Source organism: Nematostella vectensis, chromosome 12 (assembly GCF_932526225.1).
Source record: "Nematostella vectensis chromosome 12, jaNemVect1.1, whole genome shotgun sequence".
Taxonomy (NCBI): Eukaryota; Metazoa; Cnidaria; class Anthozoa; order Actiniaria; family Edwardsiidae; genus Nematostella; species Nematostella vectensis.
The window spans coordinates 9,957,470-9,982,668 of NC_064045.1; the positions used below are offsets into that span (position 1 = coordinate 9,957,470).

The 25,199-nt window shown below is 39.0% G+C and overlaps 4 protein-coding genes across 5 annotated transcripts in view; 3 read left to right on the plus strand and 1 right to left on the minus strand.

The window, feature by feature from the left end:
- The first annotated feature begins 81 nt into the window (after positions 1-81).
- LOC5508454 (D-aminoacyl-tRNA deacylase 2) lies at positions 82-4,876 on the plus strand. Its single transcript, XM_032377214.2, has 7 exons — positions 82-390; positions 718-787; positions 1,520-1,623; positions 1,987-2,024; positions 2,166-2,232; positions 3,797-3,878; positions 4,461-4,876. The coding sequence occupies exons 1-7, from the start codon at positions 286-288 to the stop codon at positions 4,529-4,531; spliced, it is 537 nt and encodes a 178-aa protein (XP_032233105.2). The 5' UTR covers positions 82-285; the 3' UTR covers positions 4,532-4,876.
- LOC5508473 (inward rectifier potassium channel 2) lies at positions 4,720-13,476 on the minus strand. Of its 2 annotated transcripts, none has more exons than XM_001629008.3 (5): positions 12,973-13,472; positions 10,583-10,797; positions 9,584-9,737; positions 6,169-6,361; positions 4,720-5,635 (listed from the first exon to the last, which is right to left on the minus strand). In XM_001629008.3, the coding sequence occupies exons 1-5, from the start codon at positions 13,393-13,395 to the stop codon at positions 5,403-5,405; spliced, it is 1,218 nt and encodes a 405-aa protein (XP_001629058.2). In that variant the 5' UTR covers positions 13,396-13,472; the 3' UTR covers positions 4,720-5,402. The 2 variants fall into 2 exon arrangements, with proteins under 2 accessions (XP_001629058.2, XP_032233103.2); XM_032377212.2 differs by having other exon boundaries at positions 5,400-5,891; positions 12,973-13,476.
- Positions 13,477-14,502: 1,026 nt separating this feature from the next.
- LOC116615536 (major facilitator superfamily domain-containing protein 6) lies at positions 14,503-17,583 on the plus strand. The gene has a single exon (XM_032377216.2). It carries the CDS (start codon positions 14,730-14,732, stop codon positions 16,449-16,451), a length of 1,722 nt encoding a protein of 573 aa, XP_032233107.2. The 5' UTR covers positions 14,503-14,729; the 3' UTR covers positions 16,452-17,583.
- A 1,621-nt stretch (positions 17,584-19,204) lies between these two features.
- Positions 19,205-25,199, plus strand: part of LOC5508455 — a 47,024-nt gene continuing 41,029 nt past the window's right edge. The window contains exons 1-3 of the mRNA XM_048720234.1: positions 19,205-19,434; positions 19,516-19,588; positions 24,203-24,486. Of these exons, the coding sequence (XP_048576191.1) occupies positions 19,393-19,434; positions 19,516-19,588; positions 24,203-24,486 (399 nt within the window). The 5' untranslated portion in view covers positions 19,205-19,392. The remainder of the gene's footprint in view (positions 19,435-19,515; positions 19,589-24,202; positions 24,487-25,199) is intronic.

Below are 25,199 nucleotides of genomic sequence, written 5' to 3' on the forward strand. Positions count from 1 at the left end.
GTGATGTTTATCGGCTGTTTGATTGGGCTACCTGTGAAGAGCCGCTGATAACATGCGCCCGCGTTCAATTATACACTTTGCCTTTACCTGGTTGAATCAGGGAGTTGGTTGAAGTTGAATATATGTCCTATTTGACTGAAGGTCAAACTTTAAATATTGTATTTTTTTTGAGAAACTATAAGATTTTTCTCTTTGAATGTTTCAATAATTAGTTTGTAAAGGAATTTCCTTGCCGTTTTTCCGACAACTCATCAGGTTTGGGGTGGTTATTATTACATTGTCTCCATGGATACAAATGGTCCTACTGTACGTGTCATAATACAGCAATGTCTGTCAGCACGCTTACAGGTGCAGCCCCCAGGTGATTCACAAGCTGCAGAGTATGTCAAGGTATGTTTATGGCGGGATCTGGTCAAAGCTGTCAACAAATAGTTAAGTCAAAATATAATTTAGCCTGCAAGCCGGCTCTCCTGTGTTTTTTTTTTTTCAGGGAAATGTTCGTTTTCTGGGTTCAGGATCCCTTATGGCGCAAAACATCCTCCTTTGTGTTTTCGGGGAAATTCACATTTTCAGGTATCGGGATCCCCTTTTTTGCTTACCACAGGAATCCTGAAAACAGGAATTTCAGAATTAACCCACTGGAGACCTGGCTAGCAGGCTAAAAATAAATGCAATCTTGCCATTTTTGTCATCTTCATGCTTAATATTATGTCCCAGGTTAGGCGGGGAGTGGTGTTGTATTTATGCTTTCTAAAGGGGGCTACGCTCGAGATCATCCCAAAAGTAGGTGAGGGCATGTAACATTATGTATCCTTTCAGTTTTGCTGTACAATGTGGGACAATTATGAAATATTTGTGACCCATCAAAATGATCTAAGTGGTGTAATAAGTCAATAATGGGCTTTCATCTTATCTGTCTATATATTTGAGTGAGTTCACCTCGCCTCCTTACTGTTTGGAGTTGTTGGACATTATACACAGCAGTATGCCCCATTGCTGGGACTGCTGTTCCTGTTCAATATTTAGAGAGCCTTAGAGCTTCTAGAATGTAATATAATTTCCTTAGAAAGGAAAAGTAGTATAAATTTGATGTCTCAGTGGCAGAACAAAGCGGGAGGGGACAATCCACCTCTCCATAGAATGGAAACCATAGCAAAGCTCTACAAATTTACCTACCAACGTATTGGGTCAGTGTTCCTCCCCCCTGGGTGGGAGACTGTGATAAAACAAATTGTCGGCAAAATTGATTTCAATCCTATGGGAGGGCACATCCTCTTGAGAATGGCAGTTGGTCAAATTTGATAACCTAAGAGATGGCAAAATTGGAAAAATCCTTCAACACCCCCTAAGAGATGGAAGTTGGTCGAAATTTTATACCCTAACAGATGTGACAATCACCCCTGTCTACTTTTCTGGAGACCTCCCCCCATTTTTACTTGAACTAGGCTCTCCACCTTTCAGTATGCTCCCCCTGATCACAAGCTGTTTCAATAGTGTAAAACCAAAGTTTTTCTTTTAGTAAAAGCAGCATTGAATGTGAAATTAAGCGAATGTGGCTCATCGGAAGAAAGAGCCAAAGTGTCAGTTTTGGACCTTCCTGGAGATGTACTCATAGTTCCACAGGTAACACTCATGCAACATTTGCAATTGAAGTTGAAGAACAGCCTTAGGAACGTTAACCGTAAAGTTTGTTGCGTGACGTAGAAGGGAGTGTGAGGTCTGTTGCGTGACGTGGAAGGGAGTGTGAGGTCTGTTGCGTGACGTTGAAGGGAGCGTGAGGTCTGTTGCGTGACGTGGAAGGGAATGTGAGGTCTGTTGCGTGACGTGGTAGTGTGCCTGAGGCCTGTTGCGTGACGTGGCATGGTAGGCGAGCCTTGTTGACCTTTCCTTAATATACTTTTAGAATGGATAATTTCTTCATTTAGATAGCTTTCAGAATGGTAAATGATTAAGATAGTTCTTTATTGTTGATTGTTTTCTTCACAGGCAACTCTTGGAGGGAAATTGAAAGGCAAAAGTATGCAGTGAGTATGTTTTGTCCCTATTTGCACCATCTCAAATCATGTTCTGATTGCCATGTTTTTATATGACTCAGTTTGGTTAATTCGGCAGCCATGGAATTCCGAACAAATTGTAAATGACAAAAACATCTTTGATTTCTTAAGGTATCATTCCAACATCTCCAAAGAAGACGCTCTTTCTCTTTATCAAGAATTTGTTCAATTGGTTCAGGTAACTACCTTATTCTGTTTAATTTTCGCGCGTTCTTATCGCGATTAAAAAAAATCGCGAACATAAAGACTCGCGAAAATTAAAGTCCGCGAACTTAAATCTTGCGGCATTTACTAGTAATAATATAGAAAATTGATGTCAAAGGTTCTATTGAGATCTTCTAGTAAGCACATTCAACGAAACTATCGATAATACCATAAGCCCATAAGCTCAGAAGCAAGAACACTTCCATTACTGTAAGACTGAATTTTAAAAGGGGCAACGTGTTGTTTTTGTTCCAATAGACTGGTCCTGTTTCGGTTGTTGGTTAGTTCATTTTTTTTTTTTAAAGAAAAAAAAATAAAGTAACTTGAACTCCAAATTAACGAAATTAAATCCCACGTTGTTGTCACAATATGCATGCCCGATACACCTGCCGGCGCGAAGCGCCACGTGAGCAGAGCCCCATACCTAAGAAAAAGTGGTATATAAAACCTGGGAAGCGCACTTCACTTCACTTGTACTGGCACTTCCCTGATAAAACAAATATGGTAACAAATATTGGTAACCCAAGTGACGCGATGACCGTCCGTCCCTTAAAAGCATCGTATGACAACCAAACTTGGCAAGTTTGTGTCAAGGGCGGTGCCAAGATATGCTCACGTGATGCGTCATCGATAACGTCACTTAAAGAAAAACTAAAAAAAAAACTTGGTATATGTCATGTATGTGTCAAGGGGGTGCACCAATATAGTCACGTAATTGTGACGTCATCGATGACGTCACTAGAAGCAAAAATATGCTGACGTCATCAAAATAAAAAATATCCATATTTCATGAAGGAAACATCGTATGGCAACCAAACTCGGTCGGTGTCAAGGTGAATGCAACAATATGGTCATGTGTTGTGTGACGTCATCGATGACCTCACTTGAAGCAAAAACGTGATTTAAAACAAAATCATTCATATCCCTTGAAGGAAACATTGTTTCACAACCAGACTCGGTATATGTGATGTATGTACAAGTTGGGTGCAATGAGATGGTCACGTGACGTCATCGATGACGTCAATAAATTAAAACTACCCTGACGCCGCAACATCGTATGAATACTAAACTTGTTATGTAGATGCGGGGGGGGGGGGAGGGGGTATAACAAGTTGGTCGTGTGATCTGTTAAATCGTTGACGTCGTCAAAAACAGAAATAATAATATTTTTTTAAATTATCAAGCGAAAATAAGCAAAGATTTGGTCGTTTGGAGCTCCGCTTTTAGGCAATGCCTAAATCTATATATTAGCACATAACAAACAGCTATTCTCTCCCAAACGTCTATATTGACTCAAGTTTCGCGTTATTCAAGGACAGGAATTTTCGCGCTGTAAAGCCTTTAAAAGCTATCGCAAAAACAAGATTTAAGCCTAGCTTTGCATATTGAAACAGATTTATTTTATCCTAACTAGTATAGAATTGAGGGTTAGGAATGAATAATCATTTTTTGGGTCACGTTTGCATCATTCAAAGCCGTGATCACCACATCACCATGAGTCGCAATTACCTCTTATTGCAATTTTTTTTATTTTTCAGGAATTGGTAACATCGGAACATCAAAAGAAAAAAGAGCAAGCAGGCTTAGAAAATAGAGCACAAGCTCCGAAAGTTAATTATGGTAATCTCTTACAGGGATTTAATTAAGTTTCAGAGTAGGGGGTGGGGGTTATTTTTTTTATATAAGTTCAAGTAAAGCTTTAATCAAAATTGCAACTCCTTCTCCAGTACCCACCCCTCCCTCAACTCTGGAATGACCTTTTGATTGCCCACCTCTAGTCACAGGCCTTCCCCAGGCCCTAACCACAGGTACCCCAAGCTCACTGTGTGTTTGAATACATTATAGTGGTTCACGTTAACAGTAAACATGTGGGATTGAAATAAGACGTTCACTTCACTACGAAATAAAATCGAAGCTGTACAAGGGGAAACAGAACAACATAACTCTCGAAATGCAATCCCAATTGGCTTCAAACTTCACCCAGGCCACATTTAAGACTCCACTGTCAGGTCAGAATATTTTTTAGAGTTTTACGATATTATTTCGTAGTAAAGTGAACGGCTTATTTCAATCCCATATGTTTACTGTAAACGTGAACCACTATAATTTATTTATACACACAGTGAGCTTGGGATACCTGTGCCCTAACCAGCAACCTTTCTATTCCCACTCAGGGTATTGACTTTATCGTCTTTTATTCAGGGACATATGGGAAAAGACAAGTGCTCAGCGTGGAAACCAACGGACCATATACACACGTTCTTGACTTCTGAAACATCTGCTCGACTTCATACAAAATAATTTAATAAAGTATAACTTCAAGGGTTTTGTATACCCTTTGTGGAAAAAGAATTTTCCAATATCCTTCCACTTGATAATCTATAATGAAACATCAAGATTCATAGACTGGTCCACTACAACTCATTAGATGAGGAATAAATATAAAAAATGTGATCAAATAAAACGTGTCAATATGTTTTTTTAAACATTGTAATACTTATTTAATATGACAAACGAGAGCATATTGATATCAACTATTGATATGTAGAATAATCGTAAAACGATATCATAATATAAATATTAAGAATCCAGAATTATTAAAAGTTTCTATAAAATGATCACTTCTGGGATAATAATACTTGATTGCATGATCCTTGCGTGTTCTTTTTTATATGGATGACCACAGCTTCGTTTAAGTTGTCATTAGCCACTACCGTATGATATATAAACGTTTTTAAGCATCTTGTACAAAAATATTTTGACTTCCTTATCTAAAAGGCATTATGGTAATTAAAGACCAGTTATAAGGGCACCGAACCTCTTAAAATAGTACGATGTCAGTAGCGGATCTAGGGGGAGGGTTTAGGAGGTTTAACCCCCCCCCCCTTCAGGCTACCAGAAAGCCATATGTAATTACCCCCTCCACCTTTGTCACTGAGCAACCCCCCCTCCTTCAGGCTACCAGAAAGCCATATGTAATTTCCCCCTTTGTCACTGAGTTTAACCCCCCCCCCCCTCCCTTCAGGCTACCAGAAAGCCATATTTAATTACCCCCTCCCCCTTTGTCACTGAGCAACCCCCCCTCCCCCTATAGCGAAAAGCTAGATCCGCCCCTGGATGTTAAAGGTCTTGTCATGTTTCTCATCATATGTACAAGTTGGGCAGTGACGTGTCATTCTCGTCTCGAAGAGGGTGTTGTTGGTAGTACTCAAATGGAGAGAGGTCTGGCATGGCCACCTTTTTCATGTCGTCGAATTTGGAGTAGTCGGACGCATAGTACTGCACGTCAAATGGACTTTGATCGGCAACTTGGAGAAAGTCGTGTCCCCAGAGGATCTCCTGGCTCAGATATGACGTCTTTGGCTGGGTATTCATGCCTCGAAAGATGGAGCCAATCAGAATTAAAATATCGAATCATGTGATCAATGAATCGCAACACGTGATAAATGAAGGTGTGAGGAACGGAGAATAATGGAGTAAGTACGCAGCTGCTTTGTCTCCTATTATCTTTGCTCTGCAAAAGAGTTCTTTTGTCTCTATTCATCTCGTTCTTTGTGTCGAGGTGCGGATATTGTTCATTTGCCCAATCAAATTGCAGAGCTGCGTACTGACCCGAATGTTGGGTATTCATGCCTAGACAGATAGAGCCAATCAGGATCAATACATCGAGTCATGTGACTACAAGATTGCAACACGTGATTGAAAATGAAGGTGGAAGGAACAGCCGACAAGGAAACACTAAAGATGCCGACCTGAGGATGTTTGTATCTTCGTACGTAACTAAATTTGATTTTAAATCGAGAAACTACTATAGGTTAGTGTAGCTCTATGCAATATTTAATATTAGAAATAGCATCCAAGTTCTGAGTCCCGGAAATGGTCGCGGCTCGTTCCTAAACTGAAGACTTACCCGTCGCTTCTACGATTCCGTCAAGCACGATGACAATCTCGAATTTTGTATGTCTGAGCTTGTCTGCAGTGATATGGTACAGCGGACTGCGTTCGTCAATGATATGCATGACAACCAACGGCATTAACAGAAAAATGTGGTTCCTATTATCATCACGATCGCAATTCCGCCAGTCGTAACACAGCCGTAAATCCTAATGGGACAAAATGGTGTTTCAGCACAACAAAATAAAACAGACGGCTAATCCAAGCAGTAAACATGCATAAGTGTGTTAGCAGTATAAATGAAAAATGATTTAATGACCAGCATGGACGTGGCAGTGCTCCACAGTTTTCTAAATGTGTGCCCCTTCTTTATTTCGCGGTCCCTGCAGCCCTGCAACTAGCGCCTAGTGTCACATTTTACGGCCAATACGTATTCTACATAAATTCAGAAAGAAAGACACACTCTTATTTATAAGAACGCCCAGCCTGAGATTTCACCAAATTCTAAGAACTAAGACATACCAAGGCTCAGATAGCAGAAAATGTTTTCTTTTTTAGTCTGAGACGTTCTAAGATGGAGAATGAGATTGGAATCCGTGGCACAAAGCGGCAATTCTGCTCACCCATCTCTCCCATTTTGCTGATTTCAGATGTTTTTCTTCAACCAAAACCTAAAACCCCCGCTCTTTAGAAAAAAAATATATACCCCACATTTTTTTTTACATTTACACAAAAACTAAACGTGAAAAAAATACCCCAGAAAATTCGGTTTACTTTATGGAAAATGAATACATATTTCCCCCACATATTTTTTTGTTATGACACCATTTACCGGCAATTCCGGGCGCCTTCGTGTTTTGATTTCTAACTCAAAACAAATAGAAACAGAAATAAGACAACTCTTATCTCACTAATGTCGAAAATCGGCAAATCTGATTTTCCATTCGTTGTTTGTCTTGATTGTTGATGCCGAAATGGAGGTTTTTTTACATGTTCATAACGTTTAGTCTTTACTCGAAACCTAAAAGATCCCCACGACTTTTCACGTTTTTCCCTAAAAGTATGGATTTAAGGATGCTAAGAAAACTCACACTTTTTAGAAAAAAAAATCCGAGAATTTTTCAGTTTCACTCAACGCGTCAAAAGTAAAACAAAATACCGCGAGAAAAAAATGATTTTCTTGCTGAGAATAACAATATGTAAGCAGGCCCTAAACAGACGCGAACAGGCCCTAATAACAGCCACTGCATGGGATAGGAGGGGCCCTCCCAGCGATTTGATTAAAGTTCGAGTTGTTTCTGAGCCTTTGCGTTTGTTGTTTCATTTGCAGTGCGTATGTATCTTTTGGCGCCTGGTGCTTTTCAGCGCTCATTCATTGGTTAGCGGTCTCACGACTGTCTATGACTGCGAAATGGCTTCCGCACAGCATAACTAGTGAGTGAGTAAAGGCGTACTTCCAAGGAAAGGGACATTTCCATCAGAATTCCCTTCTAGCTGAGGCATGATATTATCAGAGTGAAATGCTCGAAATAATTCACAAAATCAATGCCGTAATTTGAACTTTTGGAGCTTGCTTTGTGTCAGTCTTGGGAATATCTATTTCTTAGACATATATATCACAAAGTTATTTTGTTCCAGAAAAAAGATAGGTCGTTTTCTCTTTGCCTCTTAACATTTGCTTCCCGAAGAGCATATCAAACATTATTTATTATGGTTTGAATGGAGGCGAGTAAGAAGAACTTAAATACATTGCAAAACAGGTCACAAATTTAGAAAACTAACATTACACAATCCCATAGCTATTAATTGGATCAATAGTTATCAAGATCCCTTTCATCAGTCATAGCTATTTCATTCTAAAAAGTATTTGTGTGGATTGGGGGCGTTTCGGCCACGGGTACCATTTCCTGAGGGACCCGCCTATGCAGTTTCTTTTTTTTAGGGCCTGTTTGCATCAAAAACTATTTCTACGGTATTTTATTTTACTTTTGATGCGTTGAGTTAAATTAAAAAAATTCTCGGAAAGTTCTAAAAAGTGGGAGTTTTCTCAGAATTCATTTTTTAGGGAAAAGCGCGAAAAGTGGTGGGGATATTTCAGGTTTCGAGTAAAGAAAAACGTTATGAAAATGTAAAGAACCTCCATTTTAGCAATCAACAATCAAGACAAACAACGAATTGAAAATCAGATTTGCTGATTTTCGACATTGATAAGCTTTTTCTTTCTTTCTATTTTTGTTTTGAGTTACAAATCAAAAAACGAAGGCGCCCGAAATTGCCGGAAAATGGCATTGAAACAAACAAAAAAAAATATGTGGGGGAATATCTATTTATTTTCCATAAAGTAAACCGAATTTTCTGCGGCATGTTTTTCATATTTAGATTTTTTGTAAATTTAAAAAAATGCCGGGTATATTTTTTCTTTTTTTTTCTAAAGAGCAAGGTTTTTTCAGCCCTCCCGCTCTAAGAAAAAGTGGAAAAAAAGTCGGAGATATTTGTGTTTTGGTTAAAGAAAAACATCTGAAATCAGCAAAATGGGTGATTTTCAGAATTCAAGAAGAGAAATAAGCAGAAAGCAGAATTGCCGCTTTGTACCACGGATTGATTGTGCTCATAGAGGGGGGGGGGGGGGGGGGGGGGCTCATAGATAGTAACAACGTTATTATTGCTATTGATCATATGTGTAATTGTCCTCCTAATAATTCATTGGGAATTGATATTCTTACTGTCGAATCCGTTGTATCGGGACGCCGCATTTTCAAAACATCGACTTGTTTTTGTCTTTTGGAATTTTTTGTTCCGCCAGTCAATTTATTTCGTAGCCAATCAGATTCTTGCCATCTCTCGCCTAGTGCAGTTGCCTGGCTTTCTGTCGCGACCTGGTTTTCGTCCAGAGGGAAGCCAGGGAAGTGCACAAAGCGAGATTCTGATTGGCTCAGAACGGTTTTACTGACGGGACAGAAAACCAAAACAAATCGTGTTTTAAAAACGCGTGTCGCGATACAACATTCGACAGTAAATACACTACAAATAAAACTAGCCCAGCCTCAACTGAAAATTAGACGTTCTTATGAGAAGTTGTAACCCTGAAGTATGATTCACGCGGGATCTTGTTATAGAAGATCCTCGTATTTGAATAATTTGATCGTTGTTCATATATTTAGATGGAAGTTGAAAGGCCATGTGCTGAGAAAAGATAAGAATGTCTTTGTAATGTAGCCATGACCTTGGCATTCGAGGGAAAAAGAAAGCAAGGAATGTGCAAAATAACTTGGAGAAAGACCCGAAAAGACCGCGGAGAATTAGAGGGACGAGGTGGGGTGGAGGGCAAGGGAGAAGATGCAGGCAAAAGCAGCCGGTCGAGAGACGTGGGAAAGCGCTGGGAAGGCCCTAAAACTCCTCCAGGCACGACTGGGACAAGTGACATATCTCACCTGTTGGTAGAACGGCATACTCGTGCCTTCACTTGTTTCCAAGTAACGGAACAGTTGAGCGCGGATATGAGCTTCTACGATCTGACTTTTACGTACATCTCCGACTCGGAACATCAGACACATCTTGCCATCACGTAAACAGATAGAAGCATAACTGCAATGAGAGAGGATTTTGGGGGTGGGGTAAGAGGTAAGGGGTGGGAAATTATAAGCGGGAGTTTAATTGAACATTCAGGTGCGTACATAGGGTGGGGTGGGGGGGACGGCGCATCTACCCTTGTCGGCCTAAAAGTAGGTCTTCTCATTACTTATCAAGTAATCTTCAAATACTATGTTTCCCATGTGATACCTATGACTGGGCACCCCCAACCCCTCAGCTAAGACTGTATACACGCCTGAAATTGATTACTGATACCTCCGCAAATTTAATATTTTTTACTGGCAAATTCGTTGTATTGCGATGACCAAAAAAATCACTTGGTTTGGTTAGCGCAAAACAACGAATTTTCAGCGACTTTGCATACATTAGTCAAACTTGGACAACATATATTTGTATCGTGTGCAGTCAAACGGTTTCTGGCGTTGAAACAATAAGTCGTTGATTACATGACGGAAAAACCTGGAAAACGCGCAATTCCAGATAGAGGGAGAAGCCACAATTTCTTACAATGGCTATAGGTTCCTTGTATTACGGACTGATTTTCAAAACACAAATAACGTGAGGCCTAAGTGCACATAACCGCATTTTTTTTGTTGTTCAATTGTCAGCTCTCCGACTTTTCAACATGATCCGCGATACCTGTTGGGAGTTGCTGCAAGGTAAACTTGCCAACATTTCCTTTGTTTTATGTAACATTTCCCAATGCCAGGCAAAGTTTGCACGGGACTCAACAGGATAAGAGAAAAGCATAAGATATTATTGAAATTGGCAATGGGTGACGTCAAAATAAGCATGAAAACAACTTGATTCTTAAACAAGTCGATTGGCATGAATCTTACCGTGAGAACTTGACGGTGCGTGCACGCTCACGAGGGCGTGAAAGCTTGGCAAAGGTGAGACCAAGCATAAAGGCATCAATAATATCACCAACTATAGACTGGACTTGCAGGGTGATGATGGCCTCGGCACACTTGGAAGTAATAGTACGTGAGCCGTAGCCGATTGTCTGTTGTGTCTCAATGGAGAACAGGAAGGCAGTTGTCCAGTCGTCAACCTGAGAGATACCAAGCAATATCAGGATCTTCCAGGGAGTGACAGGTAAGGAGGGGCTTACATTGGCTAAACATATCAGGTCACTTTACAAAGCATCGATTCCAAAACTCAAAACATCGGTTAAAAAGCTCCTGTCAGCTACAGCTTAGGTATTGTTTTCATTCAATACTAGAACACAAATATTGTATAAAAGCAATATGTAAAATCTGGAGACATTGTTTTACTTACTTATCCCCATCTTCCCTAGTGGGAAATAGGGCCGCGACACGGTGACGCCACTCTTGGCGGTCCTTTGCATTGTTTTATACGTTATTTATTCATATTTTCTCGCATTTGGTATTTTGCTAGGATTACTGTTGAAAATGGCGCGTACAGCTGTCAACCCAACTTAGACATAAATCTTGCAAAATCAGATGGAATACAGTTAATATGTGAAAAAACCAAGGAAAGAGGTCCAAGTGGGTAAATACAGAGAATGTATTCATTCACCACAAAAATTTGGCTTATGATGAGGTCCAAAATCTTGTGACACCTGCCTAATGTGGGTGAGTTGACAGCTATGATGGTGGCTTACGAAGACTCTTTAGTGCGCACACTGAATTCTATGGTCCAAAGGGTGTCTGTTAAATAGAGGTGTCACTTCCCCTGTACCTAAAAATCAACACAATATTGGCTATTTAAAAAAAAGGTTTAATCTGTTTGAAGCGCCAAATACTGAATTCTAATGTGTTTTCTTGGTTTAATTCTCTGAAATGCTGTTCATTTCTAGTAAGAAAAATGACTTTTTTATTTACAGTAGTATAAATAAATTGAAAATATAGAACTTTAAAAAATGGCCCTTGAAAATCCAGGTGTGTTTTATACAGTTTTATGTATTGTAATCAAATTTCTTTCAGGTGTTGCTTTTGATAAAAGCAAAGATCAAACACATCTCTTCTTTTATTTTTGCCTTTTATAGTATAACTACATATTATTGTTTTAATAATGAGCCAACAGAATTACAGTATTTTACTAATCATATCAATATGATCATATGTGTGGTAAGCCTTTATCAGATAAAATATTCTGTACAAAAACAGGTACAAGGAAATAACCTGGTGTTTTATAAGCAGCAATCCATAAATTAAGTAAGGGAATAGAAAAAAAATTATATACTTTATATGTGCCTAAGCTTATTAATCTATGATGAGCATAATGGTGAAAAAATATTTGATATTTCTATTATAATAGTTGAATACAGAGTGTATCTTTATTTTAATGATGGCGAACATTTTCTTACTTAATTTTTAGCCCCTCAATATCGAGAAATTTCATCATGAGAATGAGATATGGCAATTTGTGGCTTGAATAAATATCATCATACCGTTACATGTGCATGGTGCAATCATATGATACCATGCGTACAGTAGCAACTGAAAAGCCTAAGAGCTCAAAGAGGGATTTTTAACAAATGAAATGTGCCACTAGGTGTACATGTCTTTTAAAGAGTTTCTATCATTTAGAATATTTCTAAGATATTTTTATTTCTATTTTAGAGTTTTCTGCATAGTTTGTCTTTAAATATAAAATAAAAATATAAAATAACACAACAACAAAGGTGTGGCCTACTAAAACTTTTAAATTTCCCTGTGAGTCAAAGTTATGAATTCTGATTATTTTATATATGATAAAAAAATCAAGAAAGATTTATGATGAGGAATTTATTGACTGACTCTCCTCTTATCAGCTAATAGCAGACTGTTGTGTAAACCTAACTTTCTTGGTAATACCAAGACACACAAAAATGTCATGACTAAGCCAAGGATTTTTTAAGGGTGTCACAAGGAAGGAAACAGGGTATTCACTCACCTCCCTTCTCAAACTTTGGCAAAATGCAGGACAATGTTATCCTTCAGATTGTCTCTATTTTCTCTTCTTTTAAATAAATTTCTTACCTAGCAAAAAGCAATTTTTTTTCTCATATCTAAGCCCTCCACTTGTATCTGACCCAAGGGAATTACATTTCCTTACTAATTCTGTAAAGGCCCATTTTATTGTGTTAGGCCTCTGTTAATTGTAGCAGCAAAATTAGTCTGAGTACCATGTACAAATACACACGCGGCTTACTAAAAAGCAGATGTAGTGCAACTACAAATGCATATCATTTTATGGTGAATTATATCCTAGTTCTACTCACGTCTGTGAAGCAAACGGATTTTCCCCTTGAAAGCACGATAAGCCACCAAATCGTCCCAAACAGAACCCATGACAGGATATATGACACACAGAACAGAAGGATAACCCAGTGCCATTTCATGTCAATCATAGTAGTAAATAAGTCCTCCCGAAGGTACAACCTTAGCTTTTTAGGAACATTAGTAGATTTGACTTTAAGGTTACCCTCTTTCGAAACAAGTCTGTTATTCTCACGAAAGAACTGGTATGGTAGTTGTTCCAGATCTGGTGACTCTGGACAAGAAGCAATGTTTATCATTCTCCTTGGATTGTTTTTGGAGTCGTCCTGGGCCAAATCCACCGAAGAACTTCTATCGATGGTAGAATAAGATGGAGTAGGTGTTTCAGAGTCAATCAGAGATGTCCTGAACCCCCGTGAACTCATTGTTTACCTAATTGGAGGCAGGATTTGTCAATAGGAGGATTCGAAAGGGAAAGCATATGGATAACCTAGCACCCACGTCCTCACGTTACACAGGAGGCCCAAGTAGAGGAATGCATCTTCAATAAAAAAATACGTCCAGGCTGCCACGATCATGTAGGGTGAACCGTGCTCCTTATTGTCTACAGCAAATTTATCTCCTATTCTAGAAAAAAAAAAAAAAAACTGCGCCCTTCCTTAAGGGTGTACTGACATCTGTTGCTAAGGAAAATTAAATATAGCATAAAAGCCTTATAGAAAGTAATGAGGGTATAAAGGATATTTCAACAATAAGATATAATGAAAAAAATATTGCGTTTTGAAATAATTTGGCGACAATAAAAACTTTTCTTTAGAAAACCGGAAGTAAAACAAAGCCCGCGCGTGCACAGACGGCCTGCTCAAACACGCTGATATCTCAGATGATCTAATAATGAAATTGAAATGAAGTTTAAAAACAAATTCCAATAGTGTTTCGTGGTATTTACACTTCTAAGGAACGATATCCGTCATGTCATGATCAAAACTGAAATAGTTTTTTTTTATAAATTCGGATACAGCGCGCGCTTCATTGAAATAAGATTTTCAATGCGTGCGCGAGCGTCTGCAACCGGTGTTTGCAGCGCGCGCAGATATAGTGGAAATTGAAAACTTGGGCTTTAAAAACATTGCCTTAAAAATATTCGCTAAATGTTTGTTTATACAAACATGGGAAATAATGTAAGGTTGAGTTCAACTTAAAGTCCATTTTGGTTAAATTAGAGTGCATATTTTTGTTTCTGTTATTTCAAGAAAGCTTACGAATGACGAATTCCGTGTTATGTACGCGCGCGCTCAACGCCCCCAGCGTAGCAACGTCGTTACACCCTTAACGCGCTAAAAGAGCTCACCGGTCAGCGGTATGTATGTGGCGGGAATGGAAATGTGTTGATTCTCAGTGAAAATCTCACGTTGTCCTTGGCAAAGAGTTTCATAAGGTAGGCAAGCAAACAGTTATCAATTTAGATTTTGTTTGACAAGGGCATAGGGGTTCAAATTTCCCAATCTCTTATGCATTTTGGGTTGCTAAATCCATACATTTTGTCACATAAGTAGCAGGAAGAACTGTCACGCGTCACGTCATCTAGAAAAAAAACAACCTGTCCACGTGAAAGATCGCCACGTCTCCAACTTTATAGCGCGAGCCATATTGCACACAAAGAACGAATACATTACCAAACCACTGAACCTTCACACATGCCTAAGAAACCACGGTTTCTCCAGCGAACCGTACAAATAGTTGGTAAACAGACGGCAAAATGGAGGAAATCCATGAGTTCAGAAAACCCGCGCCATCTTTGTTGAACCGGTCGATGCTATCGGGCAAGCTGTTCAATTTATTGAATGGAGCAAGCACTACAGCACTTGTACCATTTTTGCCGATGTTTTTTCGCTTCCTTGGTCTTACAGCCTTTCAAAGTGGGATTCTCGGGAGTGTTAGATCGTTGGTCGGGTTTTGGAGCTCGTTGTTTTGGTTGATTCTCGCGGAAAAGTTTGGCAAGCGAAAATGTGTCCTTGTCATCTTTCTACTTGGCGGTATCGTTTTGAATGTTTCTCTCGGGTTCGTGAAAAGCACACAAGCAGACTTTATGGGCTACACATGTCTTTATAATAACACGACTGAGATGGGCAATTCTAAAGAGATTGCCAAATCAATTGAAAATGTTTCAACCAAAGGATCAATTGCATCTTTACTAAGCGGCAAGTCTAACAATGATTTTCAGGAGAACAGTTTACTTCGACCAAGAAAAGACAAAATTCCAACTACGCCGATGGAAGATATGATTATAAACGACTATAAAAGAAGGATTAAAGTTGACAAAACATTACATAATGACACAAATCAAAATTCATCCGCGATGTCAAAATATATTTACCATGCATTTGGTTTTCGCATGGACTTGACATTCCAAACTTTGCTTATTTTATCCATGGCAGCGGAATTTTTTGTGGCACCTGTCAGGCGGCTGTGCGAAAGTATTTTTGCAGATGTCATGCACAGTAATAAAGGAACTAAAGCAAGAAGCCATATCTGGAATGGACTTGGAAATTTGCTTGGGGCTGGATTGGTGGTTCTTGTAATTGGTCATTATCACTGTTCCTTTAATATCACAAATACATTCTACCTTCATTTTTATTTGTATGCAATAATCGGGGCTGGATCATTTCTTTTTGCATCACTTTTCCATGTTTATGAACCAAAGACATCAATGACCTTCAAGTTCTGCAAGACATGTCGCTTTGTGACCTGTAATTTGCATATCCTGTCTTTATTGTCTATCTTGTTCACCCTTGGCGTGGCAGAGTCATTGACTTCAAATTTTATGATGTGGTACTTACAAGACATTAATGCATCATTGTCATTGATGGGCCTTATGATAGCCGTCTCCGCACTCTCTGGCTTACTGTTAAATTGTATAGCACCCTACTGTATCAAGCCATTTGGCCACAAGTTCATTATAACTGTTTCTCTGCTTGCGTATGGGGCACGGTTTCTCGCCTACTCATACCTTATCAACCCCTGGTATGTTCTTCCAGTTCAAATTTTACATGGTTTCTCATTTTCACTTGTCTGGGTTGTGTGTTCATCATATGCAGCAGTAATGGCCCCAATTGGCATGGAGAGAACTCTAAACAGCTTAATGTCCATAGCGTTCTGGGGCTTTGGGCATGGAGCTGGGGGCATAGGCGTGGCACTTCTGTACTACCAGTACGGTCCCGTAGTCGTTTTTCGCTGTGCCGCTGGCGTGTGCGGTGTGTATGCACTCATGTTTGCAGTGCTACAACTCATTCTTGTAATACCTGAAGGTAGCAAAAGTAGGCAAGGCAAACTCTCTGAATATCGACAAGTCACATTTGACATTGATGAGCGGGATAAGGTAAATGGACATGCACAGGATTGGTTACTGGAGGCGTTAGAAGCAGCAGAGCATGACATTGATGATGATGATGATGATGAGGACACACATTTTATTAGATGATTAAATTTTGCTTATCTCATGCTTTATCTTTAGGCAAATTGAATGTTAATGGCTTCCTGTTAAGTTAACAATTTGATTTCTAAGTGTAGGGCTGTAAGCTATGGCTAGTTTTGCCCGTATGTGTTTGACAGCTAGATTATATCTATTGAACCCTTGGTTAAAACAGGGAAGTGTAAGGTTAAATACTAAAAAAATATGTAAAATATTTTATTCAAAATATTTGTTAGATATCTGTAGCTATAATACCAAAAGTACCTTATAAAAAGGAAGAAGTTAAAATAGTTACTATAAAAGTGCCAGTGGAAAGGTATGTTGCTGTGTTTACTGTGAATTTACAAGGCCTTTGATTTTCCTGTAAAATACCTCTTTCCTCTGTTGCATGGTCACCATTAAAAGCGATTGGACCAGAACCCTTTGCGTGCCTGCCTCTACCCATTGGTGACCCCCCCCCCCCCTCCAAGTAGCCAAAAATACAGTAAATGTATGAGACATTATCTAAAATACAAGAGAAAATGCTTTTAAAGTGCTTGCTACTTTCAAACACTGAAGAAAAATAACACGAATTAGTTCTGTAAAACCAACAATAGGAAAGTGATAACATTTCGAGACATTCAGAGGAACGTTGTACACACTGCTTCAGTTTACTGTATACAATATATCTAGAATCACAAAATTCAAAAAAAGCCTTGCAAATTTCTTTTCTTATAATAGAATAGACCAAAGAAAGGAAACTTTCCGATTTCACTACACTGACAGTTTATTATATTTACACTTTCTATTTCAAATTCAGACTAGAACCCTAGAATGGGAATCACCGTGTGATGGATGGCGACGTGGAGGCAAACCATGTCGGGTCACCACAATATCGGGGGATAAGAATGTTGTGTGGAGAACGTAGTAAGGACGACCAGAAAGGGGATGCGAAAAAGTAAGTAGAGAAGGTAACAGGCAGCAAATGCTACATGGGAAAGTATGAAGGTTGGTAAGGCGACAAGATTAAAAGGATTATGATATGTGAGCTTAACATAACAGACTGGAAGTGGTTATGCATGATAAAGAGAAAAATGTACAGTAACAATATGCAAACAAACGAGCAGGAGAGTGTAATGAAAATAAAATAAACATGTACAAACTTGGCGTGAGGGTATTTCATAGAGTTGCCACTCTATAGCCTATGTTCGTGTGGACGCAAATAAAAAACAGTGGCAGAGAGTACTATGTTGTTTTATAGGTAGGGACCATTAACACGAGGTCGGTGCCGTACTTCTGTAGGAGTTTTTCGTTGCCACTCCTCCTAGTGTACGAACAGAAACTTGTTGTTTTCCTCCTGTTTGATCTTGTTGTTCTTTAGGCCTACGAATAAGATTTCCGACCGCTCTGCCCGAGCTTTCGACCTTATCAATTCGATTTACAAAATAATAGAACGATTTATTTATTAGATAAATGGTCCTAAAAACATACATTGCAATATAGGACTCATACATTGTTTAATTTCCTTTACATTCAGCTGTAGTTCTTTACATTTCTCGCATTACTTTTATTGAGTTGTTGCATTAAACCGGGAGGCCTGTGGTCCCAGTAATTGATTAATCATCCGCTGTCCAGAAAATATATCGTGGGCGCACTGCCCTCTCCGCCCGTGGCAAATTGTTTCCCAACGAGGCCGGCGCGCAAGGGGTTCTGGGGAGAACGTCTTTTTGCGATAAGCAATGCTTTCTGGGAATCGCTTTTTATCTCAAAGAAGTATGATTTATGGTTATTTTGCCCGTTCGGGGACTAATGGACCAGCACCCGAGAGTAATAAAAAGTAAACAAGCGCAATAAAATATTTGCTATACAGCGTTTTGAGCTGCTTGTACGTATATCTCGTCCCGCTAATCAACATATGAAAAGGTGCATTAGCCCTTATCTGTTAAAAAAGAAACCTTATACCTCAATTACTAAAGATAAAACTTGTGATGGTGACGTCAGAGCACGATCCTATATAGTTGAAATTATTAAGTGTTTGCTGTCGAATTCTATTGGGTGGAAACAATTCCATTTGGATAGCAACTTTGCATTTTGGTGTTAATTGGCCATGTTTAAATGTTTAGCATTGAAATATCTATCATGTGTCCATTGCCGGAAATTGTAAATGCTTCAACAAAAAAGTGAAGCCACGCTAAATCATAATTTATCTGGTGTTTTGCGGTTTCTTTTATACAGATCTTTTCCTTTAAAAATCATCTTGCAAGCTTACTTCCGTACATGTTTAGTAATGTTATAAGATTGTTTATTTCATTTATAGCCGTGCGCCAGAAGTAAAAAAAAGCATTAAAAACGATCATAATAATAGCGTAGGACACTTTAGATCCCTCTATTCAATAAACGTCAACGAGTTAATTACCACTGTCTGAGGTTGTAATTCAATCTTACAGATTATGTTACAAACTATTTTGGGAAGAATGCCTTTATATAGTTTTTTTTTCTAGACTTCCAATTAACCATGACTACTTGTCAGAATCTCGAGACCAAAACACGTTGGAAAACATACTACAATTAACATGTTTTGTGAAATTGATTATTTTGGTTTCGGGAAATTGCTGTTTTTTGTTAATAATGTTTTTTTTCTCTTGTCCAATCGTGCATGAGGAAGCTACAATTGCAATAATAAGCCCACAAAGACCCCTAACCCTTTGAAACGACGTAGAACATTGTCAAATGGCACCTGCCCGTAAGTCCTCTCAATATTTATACTGTTAATTGGATCTCTGCAAATATCCTTGGATAGTAGTTATTACGTAGTTGCTTGGATTCCATGGGAGCGGAAAACCTGCTTTGAAGTGCAAAAAATCATACGTATATCTACTTCGCTTAGAGAGTGTACGAGAAATGTTTACAATAACTTAAACATCCCCTGTTTGAAGTTTTGACTTCTTGGGAACTTCAGGGTTATCGTATTATGAAGTTGGACAAAGCGACCAAGTTAAGGCTCTCAGTTTTGGTAATTATATTGTTTTCAGATAAACGTATCTAACCTTTGATGCTCAAATATCCAAGATTGAAATGTTTGTATTTTTTTCAGCTTTATTTTCTTATCGTCGAGATCTATCCAGTTGTGGTTTCTCAGTGCTCTGGGAACAGTTACGTCGTCCCAGGTAAAAGAAAAATAACTTTTAAATTATATTTTATGCAACCAATAGGATATTCTACTTAAGAGTACTTAGCGTTCCGAAGCTCCGTTGCTTGTAAAATTCCGCTACTAACGTTTTTGCGCAAAATTAGACCGAATGTCTTATTACAACCTGCAGAGTAAATGATTGAATTTAAGGGTATGTCTGGAGTTTTTTTTATGTAAACTGAATTTAAGCAGCTTTGTGTGGTTTGTAGATTATGAAAATTCAAATGGAAGTTCGTCCCCATGTCGATTATCTTAACTAGTTATAAAAAAATAATACTGTAATATTTATCACTTTTTAAGTTCAGTTCAAATTACCATGTTATCAAGTTGGCAACATTAAAGCCAAAAATTAGTGAATATGAAAGTTCTATTCCTTTGGTGTTTAATCTAATGGCTCAAAAACATGTTACAAAATATGCAATTTCGTTGCTAAAGTTGGGCAGGTGAAAGGCGAATTTCATTAATTTTTAACACTTACTAACTTTATGCCAACTCCTTAAAATGAGGAGCTTTGGTTTATTTTATTTCTTTTGTAATTTTTGTTGGTCTGAAGAATCTAGAAACAAAATGTTTTTTTTAAGAAGCTAAATCTTTAAATCAAGTGTATGCCAAATAAAAAACCCTCGTCAGATCTGCAAGCGAGCATCTCAATTACACGAGTAGCTATGCGTTATGTCTTTATGTATCATTAAAAATAAACATAAAATACATGTTAACGAAATATGATTAATATTTTGCTTGCTTTTTACGGCACTTCGCACCGATTTTTATTGTACGATTTGAAATTTACTGCTCTGTTTGAGACGAACATTTCATAATGAGTGAGTTTGGCGATTGTTACGACTTATATACCCCAATAAAAACTTTGTTGTTTATTATTGTAGTTGTTTGCAATACGCATAGGCCTAAAAACATTCCTCTTTTCCTATATTCCTCTCTAAATGCGAGAAAATAAAGATTTCAACCATGTGCGATTAAGATAAAAGTTACAATTGTAGCTAGTCTAGCTAGTAGTTGTTATTTCAATTTCAGTTGAGGCTGGGCCGTTCTTATTTTTGGGACAATTTAAGTCTATGATCTTAACGATGTGTATAAATACCCAAGAATTATTAGGAAGAGAATTACACTAATGATCAATAGCAATAATAAGGTTGTTACTATGAGCACAATTTGATTCAGCACATTAGAACGCATCAGGACTAAAAAAGAAAGCATTTTCTGCTATCTGGGCCTCGGCATGTTCTTAATTTGGTGAAATCTCAGGCTGGACGTTCTTAAAAAAAAGGTTCTTATAAAAAAAGAGTTTATCCCAGTTAACACCCGCGTACAAAGCACCTAGAGATTTGATTCTGCATTTTAGAACGCATCAGGGAAGCATGACCTCGGCATGTTCTTAGCATGTTCTTAAAATTTGGTGAATCCCCGGCTGGACGTTCTTATAAAAAAGAGGCTACACATTTGACATTTCAAGCACCAAGGGCACAAAACGGATCTGTTCGGCAAAATATCTGTTCCGCAGCCCATTTTTTTTTTTTTTTTTTTTTTTTTTTTTTTTTTTTTTTTTTTTTTTTTTTGCTAACTGGAAAAATGTTAGACCCCTCGTTTGCTGGGAAATAAATCGTCCCGAATTGTTCTGCTTGCAAATTTGTGGGGTCGAACTAGTTGTGCTGGGGAATATTTTTTGGGGGCGCTGGAGCGGATTCTTGGGAAAAAAATTTGTCCCGACCGGTTATACGGGCAATTATTCATGTGTTAACATGCCTAACCACTGCTGGCTGGGAAAAAAAGAAAAGGTCTGGGAAAAAGGAACAGAATATTTTCCCAGTAACTTTTTAATGGGCATTTTCGGCATCAGAACATATTCAAACAATGAAATGTGCCATTTTAACATGTTTGGAAAGGGGGACTTGTACAGGACCCGAAATGATCCCAGGACCCGAAACGATCCCAGGACCCGAAACGATCCCCAAGAGTCCCCCAACTGATCCCAGGACCCGAAACGATCCCCAAGAGTCCCCGAAATGAACCCCAAGGAATTGTAGTAATGGACAAACAAAAGGAATGTGGAAGGATTGGCTTTCAGTTTTAAAAACATATGAAACATTTAAGCGTCATTTTTGTCACTATCCAGAAATTTGAATTAACTAAAACCATAGTATTAAGATTTTTATATACGACTGCGCGGGAAATACAGCTTTCGACAGCTTGGTTGAGTCAACAATTGGGGTCAAATAAAAATTCCCGTGATGGTAATTTGAAGAACCAGGCGTGAATAAATAATTCATACATAACAAGCCATAAACGAATGTCTCCAAAGATTAGACATGCCTCTGCTTTCCCGTAGGAAAATGTTTGTTTGTGTTCGGTGAATGAAAGACCTATCATAAAGAGAGATAAAGAGAAATCATGCAGTGGTGTACGCACTACTACATAAGGAAATTCAAAACTCACATATTGCTTTCAACAAAAGCCACATCTCTTAATATTTTGCAACGGTAGTAAAAGGGTTGTTCGAGTGCATTACTCAGTGTGCTTTTGTAATTCCATCTTCTCGGCCAAACCGGCTGTCGGTAAATATTCGCTCGTGTGAACATGGATTTCGTGGTGAAAAACACGTTTGGTTGTCAAATGAATATAGATTTTTAGGGTGATGTTTACCGGAAACGAGATTTATAGTGTCAGAGTCATGTGTTGGAACTGCAAATGTTTCGAAGGTCAAAAGTTTGGTTGTTCTGAGCAAGGCTGTGCTTTGGCTGTGCTATGTTTATGTTGTACTCCTTTCAGTAGCAATTAAAAGTTGTGTATTTGTTTTGGACTCTGTTTATGGGTTTACCGCCGGGGCAATGTAATAAATAGAAGTATTGTATTGGAATTTAAGTTTTTTAAGTCATGTTATTTAGAAATAGATTGGCTGTCAACCCTAAATTATGCTTTAAGAATTGGAAGTGCTTCTTCTGCTTTCCCTTTGTCCATTACCGCATTTCCGTGGGGTTGATTTCGGGGACTCCTCGGTATCGTTTCGGGTCCCGGGATCAGTTGGGGTACTTTTGGGGATCATTTCGGGTCCTGGGATCGTTTCGGGTCCTGGGATCATTTCGGGTCCTGGGATCATTTCGGGTCCTGGGATCATTTCGGGTCCTGGGATCATTTCGGGTCCTGGGATCATTTCGGGTCCTGGGATCATTTCGGGTCCTGGGATCATTTCGGGTCCTGGGATCATTTCGGGTCCTGGGATCATTTCGGGTCCTGGGATCATTTCGGGTCCTGTACAGACTCGTTGTATGCCCTTGAAGCACTTTTTTAAAGAATTCTGGGTATAACATCTGTGAAACTTCTAAATGCCCGACAGTTTTCAATTTATTCAAATAACCCAGTAAATTGTTAGCCTAGTGAGTTCAAAGAATTCGATATTTATTGAGAAAAGACAAGCGATTCTGAATTTAATTTTGTTGTCGGAATTGAATTTTCTCCCATTCCCAGAAATAAGAGACAACATCGCCGCCACGCATGCGTAATAGTGCACATACAATGTCAAAATGGCTGCCATTTATTATAAGGAAATGTGGGGAGACATCACAATTTATTAAATTTTCTCGTTTCAGAGATTTTGGGCTCATGATGCAGGACTCGAAAAAAAACCCTTGCCATTCGAGTGATACACTTTCCGTTCAAACGATGCCAGAGAAAGCCCTATAATTGTTCCTTGGACATTGCACTTTTGTTCGCTTGAGAGCATACAATCCTCCATACATTCTCTGTAATTTCATTGAAATCGGGCATAAAAGTAGTCGTTTAAAAGGTAGAACTGTTCGCCGTATCACAGGTGCAGGACTCGAAATTGGTAAATCGACCATCCTTCCATCAAATTGGCCAATGAAATAGGCAGTAGCGCCTTCCAATCTTGTTCCCGAAAAAATAACATTTGATGTAGTTATGCCTAGTTCAGGAACCATTATTGTTGTCTTTAAGATACAGACTGAAGCAAGGAAAACGGTGCGCTCCACAAGAACAACTTCTCTCCGTTCGTCTGTTCTCCATTTTGTTTTTAAACGGCCCCACGGCTTTCTGGGATAGACACAGGGGAACCATAAGGAACCATAAAGCCTTTCTAAAATACATATAATGTTTTCCAACCTCAGCAAGACTGCCGCACTTCCATTATCATTGGACGTATCAAATCAGAGATGCCCCTTGCACGTTTAAATACCGCTTATACTACTTTTATTAGGAATTTTAGTCAACCTGATTAAAAACTTCTAGTGTAACAACAAAAGGGAAGCCGCTGTGCTGGCCGGAATCTTGTTTTTATTTGTGATACCGCTGTTATTCCTCGCGGGCCTAGCAAAATGTGAGCCCAGAGAAACCGCTGGCTAATGTCCCTTATTTCTGGGAATGGTTGTTTATGTACGGGCATTAAGTGCATTGAGGACCTTCCCCGACTCTCGGGCATTCAGCCACTGCGTTTCATTGACCCCAATTCTGGCGAGTGACATCATATAAAAGTTGTCCGGTGCTTATCTTTTGACATCTCTGTCTTCCAAGTTCTAAAAAACCTCTTAATAATTCTCGTTTGGTATTGTTTCTGTACTAGATCAGCTGCGTTGTACAAACCTGAATGTAGCAGCAACAGCGAATGGCGGAAGTTGTGTCGAGGCCACCACTCCTAGCCCCGACTGCAACCTTACGATAGATGGCCGCGCTGAGAGTGGCAACAATGTTTATGAATGGTGGGCCACGGGCGGCCTCGGTCATTTTATCAAGATCCAATTCGCAAGAGAATTCACCATCGATACACTGAGGATAATGCAGAGAGCAAGCGCAGTTGAACAGAATCAAAAATTGCTATTGGAGTTTTCCGACGGCTCATCCACTAAGGTGATTAACACTCCCCGTAATTCTGTGGTTCCAGAAAATTGACCCCTTTCGGGTGCGATAAAGATTTACTTGCAAGAGTACACGCATTTTATTGAGGTTCACAGGGTAAAATACAGTATTAATGTCATCCGTATAAAATTTCCAAGACCGAGCAAGCGTGTAAAATTTTAGTGAATGGAGTAAAATGCTTTTCGCAGGTTTTCAATGGAAGTTCCAGCGGCATATGGGGGATGTGCGTGCGCGCGCGCCTGTGTGAGGGGGGGGGGGGGAGGGGGAGGATGGTACTAGGAGTCTGGCAGTCCCCTTTCCAAGAGGTGAGAGGTGGAATTGGAATTCTTTATAATAAGAGCTTTAAATAAAAAATAAAAAAAGAAAAGACTAGGTCAGGGGCTCATAAGTAGGGGGAATCAACTTCCCCACATTCTGGTAGTATATAGGTATCACGGCGTTTCCAAGGATCAGGCTATTTTTAGACGCGCGGATGAGCCAGTCAGATTCGACCTTTGACGTTTTGGCTGAGCTCAACTGCACGCGCAGTCTCAGACAAAAAGCTAAATGTTCTCTCTTCGGTACTTTGACTTTTGTTGCTGTCTTCTTTTATATGAATGCAACCTTACCTACGACTTTGAATTCTAGCTTGCATTTTTTTATTGGTAAACAAACAAAACCGACGGATGATGGATAAAATATATTCTTCCTAACTGTAATTTGCG